Source organism: Perna viridis, chromosome 5 (genome assembly GCF_037379345.1).
Source record: "Perna viridis isolate PV_CMFRI_1.1 ecotype Kerala chromosome 5, ASM3737934v1, whole genome shotgun sequence".
Classification (NCBI taxonomy): Eukaryota; Metazoa; Mollusca; class Bivalvia; order Mytilida; family Mytilidae; genus Perna; species Perna viridis.
In genome coordinates this window covers 22,719,931-22,738,482 of record NC_142449.1, presented here as the reverse complement: position 1 = coordinate 22,738,482, position 18,552 = coordinate 22,719,931, and the positions used below count along the sequence as shown (strand labels likewise).

General features: G+C 33.3%; 1 protein-coding gene across 3 annotated transcripts in view; it reads left to right on the top strand.

Annotated features, from left to right (window-relative positions):
* LOC148616544 (Fanconi anemia group A protein homolog) overlaps positions 1-12,918 on the top strand; it is a 43,313-nt gene extending 30,395 nt beyond the window's left edge. For 2 of the 3 annotated variants that reach the window (XM_088583693.1, XM_088583694.1), the window contains exons 27-40: positions 76-204; positions 839-929; positions 1,539-1,675; positions 2,656-2,755; positions 3,328-3,387; positions 4,850-4,927; positions 5,239-5,324; positions 6,231-6,314; positions 7,047-7,104; positions 7,755-7,799; positions 9,549-9,688; positions 10,734-10,839; positions 12,010-12,102; positions 12,791-12,918. In XM_088583693.1, coding sequence (XP_088439819.1) covers positions 76-204; positions 839-929; positions 1,539-1,675; positions 2,656-2,755; positions 3,328-3,387; positions 4,850-4,927; positions 5,239-5,324; positions 6,231-6,314; positions 7,047-7,104; positions 7,755-7,799; positions 9,549-9,688; positions 10,734-10,839; positions 12,010-12,102; positions 12,791-12,856 — 1,273 coding nt within the window. In that variant the 3' untranslated portion in view covers positions 12,857-12,918. Of the gene's footprint in view, positions 1-75; positions 205-838; positions 930-1,538; positions 1,676-2,655; positions 2,756-3,327; positions 3,388-4,849; positions 4,928-5,238; positions 5,361-6,230; positions 6,315-7,046; positions 7,105-7,754; positions 7,800-9,548; positions 9,689-10,733; positions 10,840-12,009; positions 12,103-12,790 lie in introns of those variants that run through there. The other variant, XM_088583695.1, reaches the window with a different exon arrangement.
* Positions 12,919-18,552: the final 5,634 nt, after the last annotated feature.

Here is an 18,552-nt window from a genome sequence, read left to right as displayed (position 1 = left end):
GAAAAATAGCTAATTTCTTAAGGTTGATAATTGAAATATGATATTTGCATAAAGCACCTTTGTTATCTTCAACAGACAAGAGTATTTATATGAAACCATCTATACCCATTACCTGCCAAAAGAGAAATTGATTGGTGGCTGTGGCCAAGATTATAGATACACCAGTTCAGTTATACTGAAGACAATTGTTCAGTCTGATCTCAGGTACTGTAAATTATTTGGTGGTATGCTTTTAATATTTTGTTCTTTGAAAAAAAGATACAGGTAAATATTTAAACGTATTTCTTTTGATTGAGAGCAAGTAATTTTGCATCTGATGCTCATTTATTTGGATTGTTACCATTTTCTGGAAACTGACCTCATATGTCTTCTGAGGGTGTCAATGGGGTGGTGAAAGGTGTCCAGATTTAACAACAATTAGGTTTGTGACCCAATGTGTTACTTTCTTACTCATACTCTTCATATTTCAAAAGGCAAATGGAATATGTAAATAATTATGTTGCCCTACCCCCAACCACACTAAGGTGGGGTGACATTGTTTTTGCCCTATCTGTCACATTTTTGTAAGTTGTCCTTTAAAACTACAACACCAAATTTCATGAAATTTCATGAAACTTAAATGTAAGATATGTAGATGTGCATTTTACCTGGAATTTATGATTCTTTAATTTTGATGAAGTTATATTCCATTGAACTTTGGAAAATTTTGTATGTAAGAACAAACTTTAATTTGACATTATTACATGTTTTGCTGTGTACTATAGTGCTAACCAAGGACTAATCGATTATTTCTAATTTTGTTGGACTTCTGACCATTATTCCATTTTTGTGTTTCTAGGTCTGATGGCAGTAAGAACATGTATTGTCAGGCATGTTTTCAGAAAAACAATGGCACTCGAAGCAGAGTTTATTTTGTACAAGTTCTGCAGGTACAAAGTTGTTTGAACATATTCCACAGTCACCTACATTAAACCTACCACCTGATTTTAAACATATTTTTCAACATCTATTTCCACAAAATACAATATTTCTTGATTTCTTTTCTCATTTGTATAAACATTAGAAGGTCACTGATCTATATACCAGGTAATCATAATCACAAGATCCCAGCTAAGATGACTTAGATATTTCACTGTTTAAGATGTAATCAGTGGAACCCAAGATTGTAGTGGAAAGAGGGTATTGGAGACATATTGATATTGACTCCTTTTGTTATTATCATATAGTGGTGTTTTCAGAGCTAGTAGTACGAATGGTGTTTTCAGAGCTAGTAGTAAGAATGGTGTTTTCAGAGCTAGTGGTTAGAATGGTGTTTTCAGAGCTAGTGGTATGAATGATGTTTTCAGAACTAGTAGTACGAATGGTGTTTTCAGAACTAGTGGTACGAATGTCAATGTGAATATTTGGAAAGGCATAGAAAGATGTTAAGGTCACACAATTTTGGACTGTTATGTTTAAGTTTTAAGCATTTTTTTTAAATAAAAACAGCTACCAGCACTATTTTTGTAGTAAATGATAACTCTTTATATAATTTGTAGGAATTGTGTTGGTGTCTGTCAACAGTAACTCCAGAAACTGGAGACAATAAACCATGGTTGTTGTCTCAACTGAAATTACTGACATCTGGTGAGAAAGACGAACAGACATCGGAAGCAATTGTGAAAACTTTTTTCAGGTATTATTTATTAAACCCATACTAGAATGTGGCTGGTATGTAGTGATCAAGGAATTCTTCCATTTGTATTCTTAACTTCTATTTAACTTCTCAATGAATTCTTATGAAACTTTGTATGTTTGTAAAGTGACTGGTTTTTTCATCCAAGTGAATTTCGAGTTTCCAGTTGCACAAGATGTACTTTGACTGGAATAATGGGTAAAGATGCACTAAATTTATCCTCAATTTCCCTTTGTTAAATTATGAATCTTCATTAAACTTTCCGTGAGTCATTGTCAGGAAATGCTGTTGTATGCCTAATATTTTGTCCAAATGACTTCATAACATTGACTCTGCTATAGAATTGTATAGGTGCATGTGTTATTTTTATTTTGAGAGATTGATTGATTGTTGATTGTTGGGGTTTAACACGGTTTCAGGTGATGAACATGAAAGGGATGATAAAATGAACATGAAATGATGATAAAATGAAAAAAGGGATGTGACACAAGGATGATAGGGTTGACAATTTTGGTTGCCACAAGTTAAAAGGGAGGGATGGGTAGGGTCGGGCAATTTAGCCTCCTGTGGCGGAGTGCAAAGATTCCTACTCCAATCGAATACCACAGCAAGGTTCTTTAACATGCGAGGAATGTGGCATCTTTCCCAACACTGTGCACCACTATGGTTTGCATTCAGGTTTTCCTTATTGTAGCCTGACAACCCCAGCATGTAACACGCCAAGGGTACCCCATTCCACCACCTGGGGCACACATCCTAGTTTCTCTGTGGGCAGAGTGCCTAGCCCCCGGCTAGGTTTCTGAGCACTATTTAGTCAACTTTTACGACAAGCTTAACACTGCTGCAGGCCTATTCTTTTGACACCCAGACCTGCACCAGGTATTTTGAGAGACAATTATGATATAAATGGTTAATATTTTTCATCCGGAGTTATTTAAATTAATTCAAAATAATAACATGAAGATTTTTATCTGTTTCAGAACTGTCTGCTGTTTGCCAAGGTATCTTTACTTCACAGACTTGTTAAGGGACCCTGTTCCAGATATTGACCTGGTTGTCTCTATTATTAACTGGGAGCTGGTTAGTTTTGTTGAATGTGTGGTTGTGGGGTTTTTGACAAATGTGTGTTTATTGTTATATGTGGAAAATTGTCAGACTAAATGAATGAAAAGATTGATTTTTTTTTTGTATCAATGTCTTAAGCATATTTTAGCAAAGTATTTTCTTCAACAGTTTGAAATTCCAATAAATATTAACTCATTTGCAGTGTGTGTATATTACCAGGATCAAACGTTGAGGTAGTTCTGAGTTAAATCAGCTCTTCCTTAGGCTTGTATGGTATGTGAGCTTGCTCATTGAGCTCTTTCAATAATTAAAAATTAGGAAGTTTGAGAAAATTGGCTAATAAACAGCCATTAATAGCAACAACACAGCTCTACATAGATTTTTCCTATATCATTCACTCCCTAATTCTAGCCATTAGTATTGATGTCAACCCTCTTTAAAAGACAATGTTAAGATAACTTAAATGGTATTGAGTGTGTCTTACATTGAATCAGCTTTCAGGAATTTTCATTACTGTTTTAAATCAATTTCTGATCCAGGATATCATGAGTTTGCTCACCAATATTTATTATTTTCTGTACTTGTAGAAGGAAGCATTTTGTTGTGGTTGTACATTACCTATGAATATCCTCTTATATCTAGTGCAGGTACATCAGTATTTTATCATTCCAACTTAAACAGGTATTATTTAACGCCCCTTTTGAAATGATCACCAACAAATTTGGGTTGTATGTGGTATCATGCTGTTGTCAGCCTTGTTACACCATCCACATGGACAATAACTTGAGTGTAAGTGTTTAGATTTTAATTAAATTGCACCACAAAAGAAAGGATGTGACTTGAACTGTTTAGGAACTAGGGGGTCAGAAATGCATTTTTACTGATGTCTGGTCAATAACTTGAATAAATGTGAATGAATCTCTTTGAAATTGTACCACTATATGCCATATGACAATAGAAAGTCTGGGATTGATTTTGGAACATTAATTATTAATCTAATCACAATCAAAATGCAGAGCTGTATCAAGCTTACTGTCTTTCTCTGTCAATCCATCTGTCTGCCCACATTTCTTGTAAGCATAACTCCACCTGAACTGCTTAAGGGATTATAATGATATTTTATAGGAAAGTTGGGCTTCATATGAAAATGTCCTTGAAGGTATATTATTACTGATGGAGGATATGAAAAGGATTTAAGGGTTTTACATTTATCATTCATCTTCACATGGAGCTTATTCTGAACTTGATCTGACACAATAAATTAAGTTTGAAATGAAATTATTGGTGGTAATTTTGCTACAATTTTACCACTTTAGTGCTCTTATATTTTTGTATTGACCTTTGACATGAAGAGTTTTATTTAAACCCTAACTTTCTGTTAGATGAACTTTATTCAGTTGGAAATAAGTTAGTATTAATACATTATTATATGCATTTGTTTTGAAACTTGAATTTTATGGAAAATTGTTTGAACTTCAGTGTTTCCGTTTACGCAAATCTTTGCATAATTTATGCATAAAAATGTGATCCGACTCCTAAAAAATCCCTCCCCCTTCCCCCCCAACGCATCACTGAACAAATTCCGAATTCCGACATTTCAAAGTGAAAGTAAATTTGTTTGAGTATCGATTTTCTAACTCTCGGACTTTCATGTTACACTTAACGGTAAGTAATAGGGCTGTGCAATTATGATGCACAGATCATTTTAAAAACATGGCAAAATAAATAAATACATATTATTGTAATTTATTTTTATTCATTCGATCATTTGAAAATGGTATACAATTTTATGATACAATACAAAACAAATGTAATTACAAAATGAAATCAAGATATCATTTTAATTTATAGACTTGGTCCAGGTTCTCAAGGTTTGAAAATGTGACCCTTCAAAATCTCATCTGACCCTCAAAATACACACCAAAGGGTCATGATGACCCTTGAGTCAGTAAAAGTCCAAAAACACTAGAACTTGCTTTTACAGGGGATAGAAAGGAAATATGTTTGATAGAAACATCACAAATTTGATGCTAATGATACACATGATGTGCAATCACTTTTATTGCAGTAACAAAAATTCCTTACCATTTTACCATTCTTGTTTTTTAGGCAGTTTTAGAAGTACAGTGTCATGTTAATGTAGACGAAGTATTTCAAAAGTGTCCTATTTTAGTTATATCAATACTGGTAAGTTGTATTTGATTGCTGTAGAATTATATGCCGGTCTCTTTTCTGTAATGTTTTTGAAGAAAATTCATAATGCATAGACATAGTATTTTGTGTTATTTATCTGACACTCAATACCTGTATCAATTTATATGTAGTGACTTCCAAACTTGTTACTCCTGCAGCTTGTCCTGGAAAGGTCTTTAATCAAAATACCAAACCATTGACTGGACTGTTTAATAGGTGTACTGTACTGTTTTTTTTCTCAGCTTATTTGGTGTTTTATTAAGAATTGGTTACCATTGACTGTCATTCTTACCTCATTTTTACAGGTATATCTGCCGAATGTGAAACATCTAGTGAATCAGATATCTTTTGGGAATACCAACATTACATTAGTTATATCCTGGCTTAGTAGGTAATGAGATAAAGAAAATGGCAGTAATGAAGAGAAGTACATGTACATGTTTATAAGGCTCTTAAGTGAACTTTGCTTCCCTTCTTGTTGTTTTATATCCTTTTTAAAATCAGTATGAGTATGAAGCATTTGAGCAAAAAAAAAATTTAGATGTTCATGGGAGTTCACAGCATTAAGGAAAAACACTTTCAGGTCTAGATATTTCTCGAATGACAGTAGTTTTCTATACTGATGTTGAAATGGAAAAAAAAATGGAGAATCATAATATTGTCATCTCAAGTTAAAACAAAACAACTAAAAAGAAGACTATGTGATTGACAATTTTTTATTCCGAAGGCTGTTTTTGTAATGCCACAGGTTAGCATTATTGACATCATAAAAGATTTCTATTTGTCTGACATTAGTGGGTACTTCTTACAATTCACTGTTTTTTGTTGACTGATATTGGGGTGAAGCTTGAGTGACATCCTATATATGTAGATGCTCTTACTATGAATTGTTTAAGATCATTCTGTTGAAAGTGATATATTTTGGATATGATGTATGCTGTTAGCAAGTGATTGTTTCAACTATTTATGCAGATGCACAGCATGTATTATAGGAAGTCAGACATATTCCTGTTGATCAAGACATCTGCGATATGACAACATATCTATACATTATCTACAGTCAAATTGCTCCAACCCTCATATGCAAAGCTTAAAGTCATATTATACAAGGGTATCAACAAAACTACTGAACACTAATCCAATCAAGTCAAGTCCAAAACAAAATAGATATCACACCACTTGAGCAGCTGGCACCGCAATGGTCCTGACTCGGTACAGAACCATTGCAGTATCAGCATTATTTAAGATACATTGTATTTTAAAACAAGTCAATTGCATACATTATTTTAAATTCCAGAGCACTTGATGATAGTATAGAGGAGTTTATTGATAATCAACCTTGGATGCTTTCAGCTGCTTTGTTGTCCCTGTATATCAATAGGTATGTTTTTAAGTAGCCAACAATAACTGGAAGAGTATAGTTAAAGTTTATGATCTGTCAAAAAAGACAGGAGGTTTGACTTAATGTTTTTATTCAGTTTACATTGTGTGTAGGTTGTTGATGTAAAACTATTACATAAGTTTAAAATGCAGTTGAATTGATAAAAGGGGCTTTAGTTGTTTTCTGGTTAAAACCAGTTTCTGATTGATTTGGAGTTCTGTTAAGGCTAATTTCATTGATGGTATAAAGCAGATTTTTTATGGAAATTGAAATTTCCATACCAGAAATCAACAGGCAATACTTACACTCATTGGTAACATTTCCCTTGGTTTGGGAAATGATAATTTGGAATGGTAGAGCACTGGTTATAGTATGGACAAAATTGTGTTTTTATCCCCCATTTACAGCAAGTCAACATTACATAGTGACCAAAATGTCCATCTGTTTACCTTCTATAACCTGTATCTATTATAGACGTGGTTCTCTGATGATAATTTAAGAGCAATAAAACCTTTACTTTTAGCTCAATATTTTGGACCATAATTACAGATGGATCTAGATTATGCTGTATAGATTCTATTACATTTATTATCAAGGAGTTATGATTTTTTTTTTTTCATTTGAAAGTTTTGGAATACTGGGGGTATCTGCGATAACCAAATGAACTTGCTCTAGTTATAGACATTGAAAAATTTAAATAAAAAAGCTTAATATTTATTAAATCCATTTCAGAGGATCAATTGACTTTCTATCTCAGATGGTGTCACAGAATGAACCCAGTGTTAATGCTGTAAGATCTACTTTATACAATATAATCTTGTGCAGATTGATTGAACCATAAAATGGAAAAGTTCGTGACATCAAGGGAGATAATTCAGTTAAAGGGTAGAATCATTCATTAAGATAGAGTGAAAAACTTGTAATTCCACATTCCACTGGATGTCAGTGAAATTTTACATAGATATAATCTTGGCCAAAACCTATGAAAAGATTATTTAATTTCCAGGCTTGAATTGCGGTGTACTTCTTATTTTGAAAATGCTTCTTTTAAAAGACTGCAAAATGATATTTGGATATGTAAAAGCTTGAATGAAATACCAATTTTGCTACTCTGTTCATCAATTCTGTATTTTGATTGATTCTTGATAAGTGAAGATTTTTTAAGGACATATGGTGTACTTGTGTCTGAATGATAACTTAACTGCTTTGAGAAATTGTAATAAATTTTGATGGAATGTTTGTCTTCATAGATGGAGGTACTCTTTTAGTTTTTATTGGTTTTCTGATTTTATGTTTCAAGTTCTGGGAAATAAAATGCTGAATGCATTAGTATTTGGAACAGCACAAGTTGTGAAGTCTAGGCGTATAGAAGATCTTAATTGCATATTTTTCAAAATATATTTGTTAACATAAGTTGTAATAGTAGTATCATTTTCACAGGTACTTGGGGAATTTGTTATGATGCTGACTGCTCAGTTTTCTTCAGTAAGTACTAACCAATTGTGTTAGAATCATTTAGTTTGGTTTGATGGAATGAAATATTTAACATATTAACTTTGGAAAAAACAAGTGTTTGTATATATTTATGGTCACCACTAAAATGTGAGGATATCAATTGATTTTTTTTTGCTGTATTTACAAACAATAAATATGGGAAGGATAAAAAAAAATTATGTATACTATAAAATGATTCAAGTTATTTTCCATGTCAGGAGCGAATATAGTGTCCTCATTTACCTTCATTCTGTATTGATTTTGTCAATTGCTTTAAAACCAGTATATATTGATAGAGGTACCCATCTCTTAATAACCGCTGAATGGAATTAAGTGTAGGTCTCTGTAACAATCAAGCAAACTGGGAAAATCAGAAATATGAATGTCAAAATCCCACTGATCAGAAACATGCATTTCAAAATCCCACTGATCAGAAACATGCATGTCAAAATCCCACTGATCAGAAACATGCATGTCAAAACCCCACTAATCAGGAACATGCATGTCAAAACCCCACTGATCAGAAACATGCATGTCAAAATCCCACTGATCAGAAATATGCATGTCAAGACCCCACCAATCAGGATCATGCATGTCAAAATCCCACTGATCAGAAACATCCATGTCAAAACCCCACTGATCAGAAACATCCATGTCAAAATCCCACTGATCAGAAATATGCATGTCAAGACCCCACCAATCAGGAACATGCATGTCAAAAACCCCACTGATCAGAAACATCCATGTCAAAAACCAACTGATCAGAAACATGCATGAAACATGCATGTCAAAAACCAACTGATCAGAAACATGCATGTCAAAATCCCACTGATCAGAAACATCCATGTCAAAACCCCACTGATCAGAAACATGCATGTCAAAACATCACTGATCTGTCAATCTAATATCACTCAAGGATACTTTCTGTATTTGAAAAGACCATTATTTGATCTCTGCATCACTGGCTTTGCTCAGAAATGTTTCAATAGAATGTTAGAAAAATGAGGTTTTTGACAGTTTTCTACCCTTGAAATGTTCATTTTCACTGCTTTTCAATGAAATTATAAATCAGTGGTCCAGCATGAGATGTGAAATCTTGTCTCTTGATTCTGATAGTGCAAATAGTCAAATTAAACTTTCAAAATGTTGGTTTTTTCATACCGTGTTTCACCCACTGTCTGATTCTTACAGGGACTAGCACTTAAATGTAACTTTCACTGAGTCTTCATTACATATCCCCATTCTGTACATCCTGTTTTAGATTTTGACCTGAATTAATTAGGAGATTTTATATAGGAAGACATGGACTTTGCCATTTATGAATTATGATGACATGGAGTTATCCATTTTTTACCCATAACCCCTTCTTCATCACTGAAAGAAATTTAATGAGCCTTTTACAGAATAATAACATACTCCCATTGTGCACCCCCTATTTTAAATAGAGATCCAAATCAGTTGCATGTTATGGAAGGGGGTATCAATATAGTGAACATTGCTCACAGGTTTTCTAGTTCATTTTAGTTATATTTTTATAAATTATTTTAAAAAAAAAGATCCATTTTGTTTTTTTTTGGTTTTTTTTTTTCAAATGGTTCTAATTTTTGTGAATTTGAATGGAGAAAGCCCCTTCTGATTTTCAAGGAATGTGAATGGCTAATGGTGTAATCTGTGGTTCATATGAGATTAAAAACATGTATCAGATTGAATAAAATAGTAATTATATTTTTGCCATTTCAGGAAGATATGAAGTTGACCCAAGCCCTTGATAAACTGCATTATATCTGTCCTACAGTACTGTTAACCATTCCAAAGCAGAGTTATACTCAACAGATTTCTTCTACATTTACACTTCACATGGTTCCTTATCGACTTTTGTTGTAAGTACAATTACCACCCTGCCATACATAGGTTGGTGGGTATATAGAAATCATGTCTGTATGTCTGTCCATTCATCTTTTTGTCTGTCATGTAAGAGTAATCAAGGGAACCAAGATTGTAGTTGTAATCAAAAGAATGTAATCCAAGGACAAAGGCCAGACGTGGAATACAGACATACACAACAAAGAACATAAAGTAAGTAAAATAATATATACAAAGTAACAAAGCAAATGAGCAACTCAGACTCCACTAAAAACTGGAAGCATGGACCATGTGCACCAGTAGGGTAAGCATCCTCTGCTTTTCTAGAAAACACCCTGTAACTTTTCCTTTAAAATAATCAATATATTTTGATAAGATTTTATAGGAAGGTTAGTTATCATACATGTATCTAGACAAGGGAGATAATCGAATTTAAGGATCTTATAAAGCAACTACTTATATTCACAACCTCCAAACTGCTCAAGAATTTTTTTTTATAAAGATTTATTGAAAGGTTGTTAGATATTTGTGACACATTCCAGCAAGGGGAGATAATTCAACTTAAAATCGTCTCATATTAGGACATTACTTACTTAATAACCACTTGATGGATTTTGATAAAATTTAATAGGAAAGTTCGACATTATATGCAATAAAGAAAATAATCATCTTTAGATTTCTGTTAGGGAAGATTAGGATTAACAGAATTGAAGTTCCAAGTTAGTTTAAATTTTCAATTCTTTTGAATTGACAAAGTATTTTTTTCTTAAGGGAAATAACATAAGAGTGTAATCTACATATGATGACTAGAATGTGTCTGTGTTGATTAAAATTGATAGGAAGACAAGTAACCTTAACTTTATTTTAATGGAATCTTACATAAATTGTTTCATGAAGCAATATTAAGAAAAAAAAAGATTCGACAAATTCAAGTAGTGTTGCATTGTTATATTTGAAACACAGAAATGTGGGAAACTTTTGTCTTTAACAGATTTATTCGTCGTAGAAAATTTGAAAGTTCAATCTGAGCATGTTAGGTAATGCGTTTTCTTGTTGTTTCAGATATTTATCGAATCGTCTAGTCATCAGAGATTATCTTGAAGATTCAAGGTTTCTGAATTTGATATTGAAATGGTTTAGTCAAGTATTCAATCATCAACGTTCTCCAGTAAGTCATAATAAAATCATTACAAATCTTCTGAAGAATTTATACTTGATCTGATTTGTCCTACAAAAAGAATGATACTTTCTTCTTCTAAATAGATTTCTTCCAGATAAATTTTTAAATTAAATGCTGCATTAGTTTCCTTTATCCCTCAATATTACGTCAATTTTTTTTTCAAAATATGCTTGAATTTTCTGATTTCTTGTCTAGTAAATCTCCTCTTCAAGCATTTCACAAATTCTATTGATGATGTCATATACATGTATGTTAAGTAGTAGTCTTTCTAAAAATCAGACAGAAGGTGATTCATGCATGTCAAAAACCCACCGAATTCAGTTTTATTTTATGTTCAGAAGCAATTACTGATCAAATAACCAGTCTTAGTTTTTATACGCCCGTCAGAGGCGGGATGTATTATGGAATACTGCTCTTCATCCATCCGTCCACACTTTGGACAATAACTCGAAAACGCTTTAATGAACTTTAATGAAACTTTGATGAATTGTTCATATCTATTGATAAAGGCCCCCTTTCGATTTTTATAAATTTCAGATTTTTTGTTTCTGTGTTATGAATTTTTATACTTTAAAAATGGGAGATTTTCAAGTTTTTGCACAATTACTGCTGTTTATTCATTTGGTTGTTACGCTTTTGAGATAAAAAATTATATAGATTATACATGAAATTTGCACTTTGCAAGAGTTATCATTCTTGTTTTGGCTTCATTTGGTAGATTTTAGTGGGAGATGAATGCATGATTTTCTAAAAAGTGCATATCTGAATGCAGAAAAGATTGTTATCATGTGAAAGTATAGCATATGTAGACTGAAAAAGACTGAATGGTGGGTTTTTCTTGACCAATGGCAATGTCTGAATTTTATGTGGACTGGTACTAAAATAGGAAGCTTGATAATTTGTTTTAACTGATATAAACAGGCTTTAATATAAAATGTATCAGCTGAAGAATATTTTTTTATTTCATTACACTTTTGAGTACCCAATCAGGGCGACTAACCTCATTCATTGAAGTTACATTTTCTTAAAGAAAACTGTAGTTGTCTTGTGTCACAGATTTGAAGGAATACAATGGATTTTTCACAAAGATGCATACTCTTATCTTCATCTATTTTGTTATTCACAAGTGACTTTTTGAAATTTCTTTTTCTTTTTTAGAAAGAAGATCTTTTATGTGAGGTAGAACTGTCCAGTTTTGTTAAATCTTGTATCAACAGTTCTCCACACCATATTGTTGTGGAACTTGATCAAGTAAGTCAATTTAGTACAAATCCTTTAGATGTTTTGTAAGGAATATTGGAACTGTATTTTGAAATTGATGTACAATCAAACCTGTCTTATATGTCAAGGGCGAAAAAAAATCACGCAAGACAAGTGGTCTTTATATATATTACAGGATTTAGTTGACATGCACTGCACTATAGATAGTCTTCTAGACATTTTATTGTTGAATTTTATACAATGACTAAGACAGGTTTGATTGTACTATTTTTATACTGCAGCCACCTTGATTGTCTGTCCGTCCATTCATACTACCTCAACAGATTTCTCAGCATCTACTATACAAATGGTTTTATGTTTGACATATGACTTTAACATGAAGATTTGTACTGCTTCCTCTTTCCAATCCATTGTCATCATATTTACCAAGTGACTGAAGGATTTCTGGACTGATTACGGAATGAAATGTCATTTTCAGGCCTTACTGATATCTATTACTAAATGTTTCTGAAAATCTGTAGCCATTGTAACATGAAAAGTTGATGAGAGAATCTTGCATTTGGGAGATAAGGAAAAAGTCATGAGCAGTTCAGTGCTTATGTTTATAGTTATTCTCATTTCATTATTATGTACCCAATTGTAAGATTTAGGGGAAAAAATTCCCTTTGTTGTTTAAGACAGGAATTGTTATGCATAAAATTTAATGGCATTTTTTCAGAAACTGGTTATCCAGTGTGGAGTTGATGTGATATTAGCAGTTGGAGAAAGACTGAAAAGGCCTTAGGTCTGTGACAATAATTCCAATACCTGTTACATTGTATGTTACAATAAATGTTTTAAACTGTTTATGTTATATTTAAATTTATATACACTAATCTTCTTTATGAAGAAGTTTGGGTGACTTATGTCTGGCATCTGTATTTTTGGTGTCATTGAAAATAAATTGAAAAGTACAGTTACTTTCAAAACAGATGATGTCAATTGTAGCTTAATTGTTTGGTTCAATGATACATTGCAAAGTTTCTAAACAAGAGGCCCCCAGATGCCTGAATCCCGCACCTGGTTTAATTTTTGTCTTTCAATGGCAATTACTCTAACAAGGAGTTGTTGGACAATTTTGACTCAAAAGATTGATTGATTGATTGTTGGGGTTTAACGTCCGAGCAGCAATATTTCAGCTATATTCAAACGATGAACATGAAATGGATGATAAAATGAAACGAAAAAAAAAGGATGGGGCACAAGGGCAATAGGGTCGACAAACCCTGACCGCCACAAGAAAAAGGGAAGGATGGGCAGGGTCGGGCAACCAAGCCTCCTGTGGCAGAGAGCAAAGGTTCCCACTTCTATCGAACACTACAGCAGGGCTCTCCAACGTGCAAGGAATGTGGCATCTTTCCCAACACGGTGTACCACTATGGTTTGCGGTCAGGTTTTCCGTATTATAGCCTGACAACCCCAGCATGTAACATGCCAGGGGTACCCCATTCCACCACCTGGGGCACACATCCCAATTGCTCTGTGGGCAAAGTGCCTAGACCCCGGCTAGGTTTCTGAGCACTATTTAGTCGCCTTTTACGACAAGCATAGCGCTACTGCAGGCCTATTCTTTTATCACCAGGACCTGCATGGGGGTTGACTCAAAAGAAGACTTAGGTAGAACATATCATAAGGATTATTTTATCAAATGAAAGTTTTCTTTCTGTCTATTATAATTGGCTGATAACTGCTAAAACATCTTTTTTCACTTTTCAAGGGCTATAACTGTGACAAGGAGTTGTCCAACATCTTTGATCCAGTGCAGACTTATGTTGGCCTTATCATAAGGATCATTTCAGCAAGTGAAAGTTTCTTTTTTTTCATCTATCAGAGTTTTCAAGATATTGGGTAAAAACTGAAAAAAAATTCTTTTTTGCCTTTCAAGGGCAAAGACTCTAACAAGGAGTTGTTCAACAACTTTGATCCCCATAGGTCTTTAGTAGGCCCTATAACAAGAATCATTTGAGCAATTGAAAGTTTCTATCTATCATTGTTTTTCAGATATTGGCTGAAAACTAAAAAAAAAAAATTAAAAAAAAATTGAAAGTTTCTTTCTACCTATCATTTGTTTTTCAGATATTGGCTGAAAAGTGTAAAAAAAAAAAAAAAAAAAAAAAAAAAAATCACCATTCAAGGGCAATAATTCTAACCATCCGACAACTTTTATCCAGTGCAGACTTATGCAGGTCTTATTATAAGGAAAGTTTTGATAGTGAAAGAAATTGGTTTAACTTAACAGTTTTTGAGATTTATGAGAAAACTGTCTAATCCTAATGTTATATTATTAGTAATGGCAGACATGTTTTTCAACAGATCAAAATCCATACATAAGTTCTATGTAGAATACCCTAAGAAACATTTCATACTAAATTGGTTATAATCAGTCATGTAGTGTCAGAGAAGACATTTTTAAATAAATACATCAAAAATAATTGGAAAATATACCTGGAAGTATATGGTTCACAAATCAGTTGATAGATACTTGGAAACAAAATTGTAGGATGAAGCAAAAAGTAAATCATCACTAAAATATCTCACTGTTGACAATCTGGCTGCTGAAAAAGTCCACAATGTTTGGAAATTTGCTGGAACTGAGCCTATGTCAGTTACTTAAGCACATGTCAAATGTAAGATATTACTTGGATTATATATTCTACAGTCAAATCACCACAAGTTCAACCAGTATGAAGTAGAACTGACCTGTCCACTATGTAGAGATGGACTGGAAGATCGACTACATTTCATTGTGACTTGTACTGCACTACGATATGTCCGCCAACCCCTTATGCAATCATTAAACTCAGTGCTTAAACTGGAACAACTCTGTAAACAACGACAGTGACCTACTCCAGTTCTTACTTGATGCTGTCTTATTTCCTTATATCTTGAACAGTTGCCGTAGTGCAATTAAAACTATCAATACTGGACTCTGCTATGCTTTGCATATTCCACTCTCAAACTTGCTAGCTGTAGCTGTGGCTTAGATATGTGTAGCATAACTAATTTGATTGACGTACAGTGACTTGAACCATTTATAGCCGTGTACACACATATATAGACAGACTTTGTAAAATAGGGGACATAACCATGAATGGATGGTTGAATCTCACCAGGGACTGGAGTTACTCTCTAGTATATTGTAGTTTTAATGAAACCAAATTATAGGTAGGGATTTTATGCAGAGCCATTAGCTAATTAGTTCCAGGTCTGCAGTTCTTCAGGAAGTGGAGGAATCTACACAAGACAACAACATGGCCTCTGTTACTAAAAATAGAACAGGGGGTCAGATGGTAGTTTTTCGCATATATCTCCAAAACCATTAAGTTCATCCGAATTCTGACATGGTTAAAAGTGTTCAGCATAATGAGATCTATCTGTTATGATATTTTCATTGTACATTTTAATCTATGAAGCCATGTTGGAGTTACTCCCCATTTTAGATGTTTTTTATTTTATTTATTTTTTTTTGTTGCTATTTTTAATGTTAATTCAAAAATCTCTGACACTACATGACCAATTAGAACCAAACTTGGTATGAATGTTTCTTGGGGTATCCTGCGTAGAATTGAATTGAGGATTTTTTTATGCGCAAAAAAGCATGGCTGTCGTTACTGAAAATAGAACATAGGCGACTGATAGTTGTTTTTTTGCATATATCTCCAAAGCTGTTATTTTTAGCCAAATTCTTATATGGAATTAATGTGTTCAGCATAATGTGATCTATCTGCGATATGAAAAAAAATTCAACCTGTGAAGCCATGTTTGAATTATTGCCTTTTTTCAACGCTTTTTTTTTTGCTATTTTAATGTTATTTCTTTAAAAAATCTTCTTTGACACTACTTGACCAATTGGAACCCAAATTTGGTATGAATGTTTCTTTTGGTATTTTTCATTGATCTGATGTAGGGATTTTAATCCGTTGAAAAAACATTGGCTGCTGTTACTAAAAATAGAAAAAGGGTCTGTCAGAAGTTTTTCTCATATGGCTCCAAAAATTGTTTGGTTTAGTCAATATCTTTCAATTGCTGAAATGATCCTTATTATAAGGCCCACAAAAGTGTCAAAGGGATCAAAGTTGACTGATGACTTCATGTAAGAGTTGTCACCCATGAAAGGTGAAAAATGACGTTTTGTTTTCAGTTTTTAGCCAATATCTCGAAAACTATGATAGATAGATTGAAACTTTTTGTTGCTGAAATGATAAGGCCAACAATAGTTTGTGGGGATCAAAGTTTTTGCACGACTCCTTGTTAGAGTTATTGCCCTTGAAAGGCAAAAAATTGTTTTAGCAATTTTCAGCCAATATCTTGAAAACTAGGATAGACAGAATGAAACTTTCAATTGATGAAATGATCCTTATAGTAAGTCCTACCTAAGTCTTCGTGAAGTCAAAATGGTTGGACAACTCCTTGTTAGTTTTTGCCCTTGAAAGCAAAAATTTAACGAAGTGGGTGATTCAGGCTCCTGGGAGCCTCTTGTGAAAAACTCATTGTCACATTGAAACTGAAAAATATGTGCCTGAATTGAGCAGATATGTTGGATACATCGATAATTAAAACAACAGTACCCAATATGTCTATTGTATACTGTTTATTAGCAACAAATTAACATTTTGGTTCCTGTTAAGATGTTTGTTCATGGGTCGGGCTTGCAATTTTTCACCTAACTTGACATGAAAGTTCAAATATTTATTACCTGTGCTATTTGAGAGCTAAGACATCATATAAATATACTGTATCACACAAGTTTGTATAAACTACGGTATTTTGAGAGGGAAATGACAGTAACAGGTGATAAAGAATAAATTCTGAAAAAAATCCTTATTTTGCCGGGAAATTTAGCCTCTGGTTACCATGGCAACCAACAGTCAAAAAGATGAATCTATGGGTAATTTTATCAATTTCTGGTGGTAATAGGCTAGCCCTGCAAATGTAATAGAAATCGGTCACCATGCGTTGCACACCGTATGAAGTGGTTACATAGAATGGCTAAAAAAATGATAAAAAAAATTTTCCGCACAAACAGAACTCAGAATTTCACAGCATTCATATGGGAACTAGCTAAATACATCTATGTTCTAGAAGTTATATTAGACCTTTGTATGATTCTTGTATTATATTTCGGGGGTCCATCAATTATATTGTATACTGCGTTATATGCAAAGATCCCCCCACGCGAGCACTCGCCTTGATAATCCGTCACCAGAAAACAGATGGTTAGTAAAATAGTAATATCCATAGTAACTCCCTACTGTCATACTTAACCAAATATAAATTCTTTGCCCATCAAATAAATATAGCATGCTTCGTTTCCGATTGATATTGACACTACGTTATTTTGTACTCCATCATTGTTCGTTGTATTGTCATGTAAAGTCATCTTTAGTCATATACGGTATTTCTTTAAAACCATCTGCAACCCTGTACTTACCTTCGTATTATAAAGGTCGAATGGAAAACGCAAATAATGGGACCTAGAAAACGAAAAAATTATCACACGATCGAGATGACCGATTTTTTACTTAGTTTCATTCATAATTTCGGTTGTAGAAAATATCATTTCACCTTATACTGATTCAGGTGAACAGTACAATGTCAGTACGTGTAAGTTATACTTTTATGTGGTAATAGACGGATTCTATTAGTGATCGTTTACTGTCAAAGAGAAAGCTATACCGAGATTCGCATGATTGAACAAAAATGTTTTCGCTTAACAAGTAAGGTATCCTTCCCTCTTTTAATAAAAAAAACATTGCTCACTGCGACTGACAACTAATTATACCGTGCTATGGCATATATCAATGAATCGTTTCAGCAACGTTTCTTGTCTCAAAGAATGAAAGATGTAAAAACTACGTCTACTGAAATAAATGCTTGTCATTTTGAGTCCATCTGGTATTGGTAAATCAAATACATTTATAAAGGAAAGAAACAATCGTAAAAAAATTATGAAAAATAACTCCAAGTGTCCACGGGTACCTGCTAAGTTAAAGACACGTCTGTTTTCTAATATTCAATCTAGTAACACAAACTTCTAATTTCTAGACGAAAATGCTACGCACGTTGCGGTCATTCTATTGTATACGAAGATTGTTTTTTTTTTGTACGAAGTTCACAAATTACTATTGATAAATGCAACCTGTTCCTTTCACAACAACGACATTCCTAACGATGCTCATAATAGGAGATTTAGGTATCAGACCTTCTTAATAACATGCAAAAATTGAGATGTATCTTCCAGCTGATGTGTATAGAGCTTTTACTCCAAAAACTAGAAATTGCTACCGTGATGCCGAAAATCTGGATAGAATTCTGCTGCTGACGCAAAAATTCCTGTACAGGAGTGTTTTGCTTGTAGATTAGGAAGATCGTGCATTCGAAAGTTGAACGGTGTAATCGAGGTGTCAGTTTCTTGTATTCTACCAAGACTATTGATGCTCT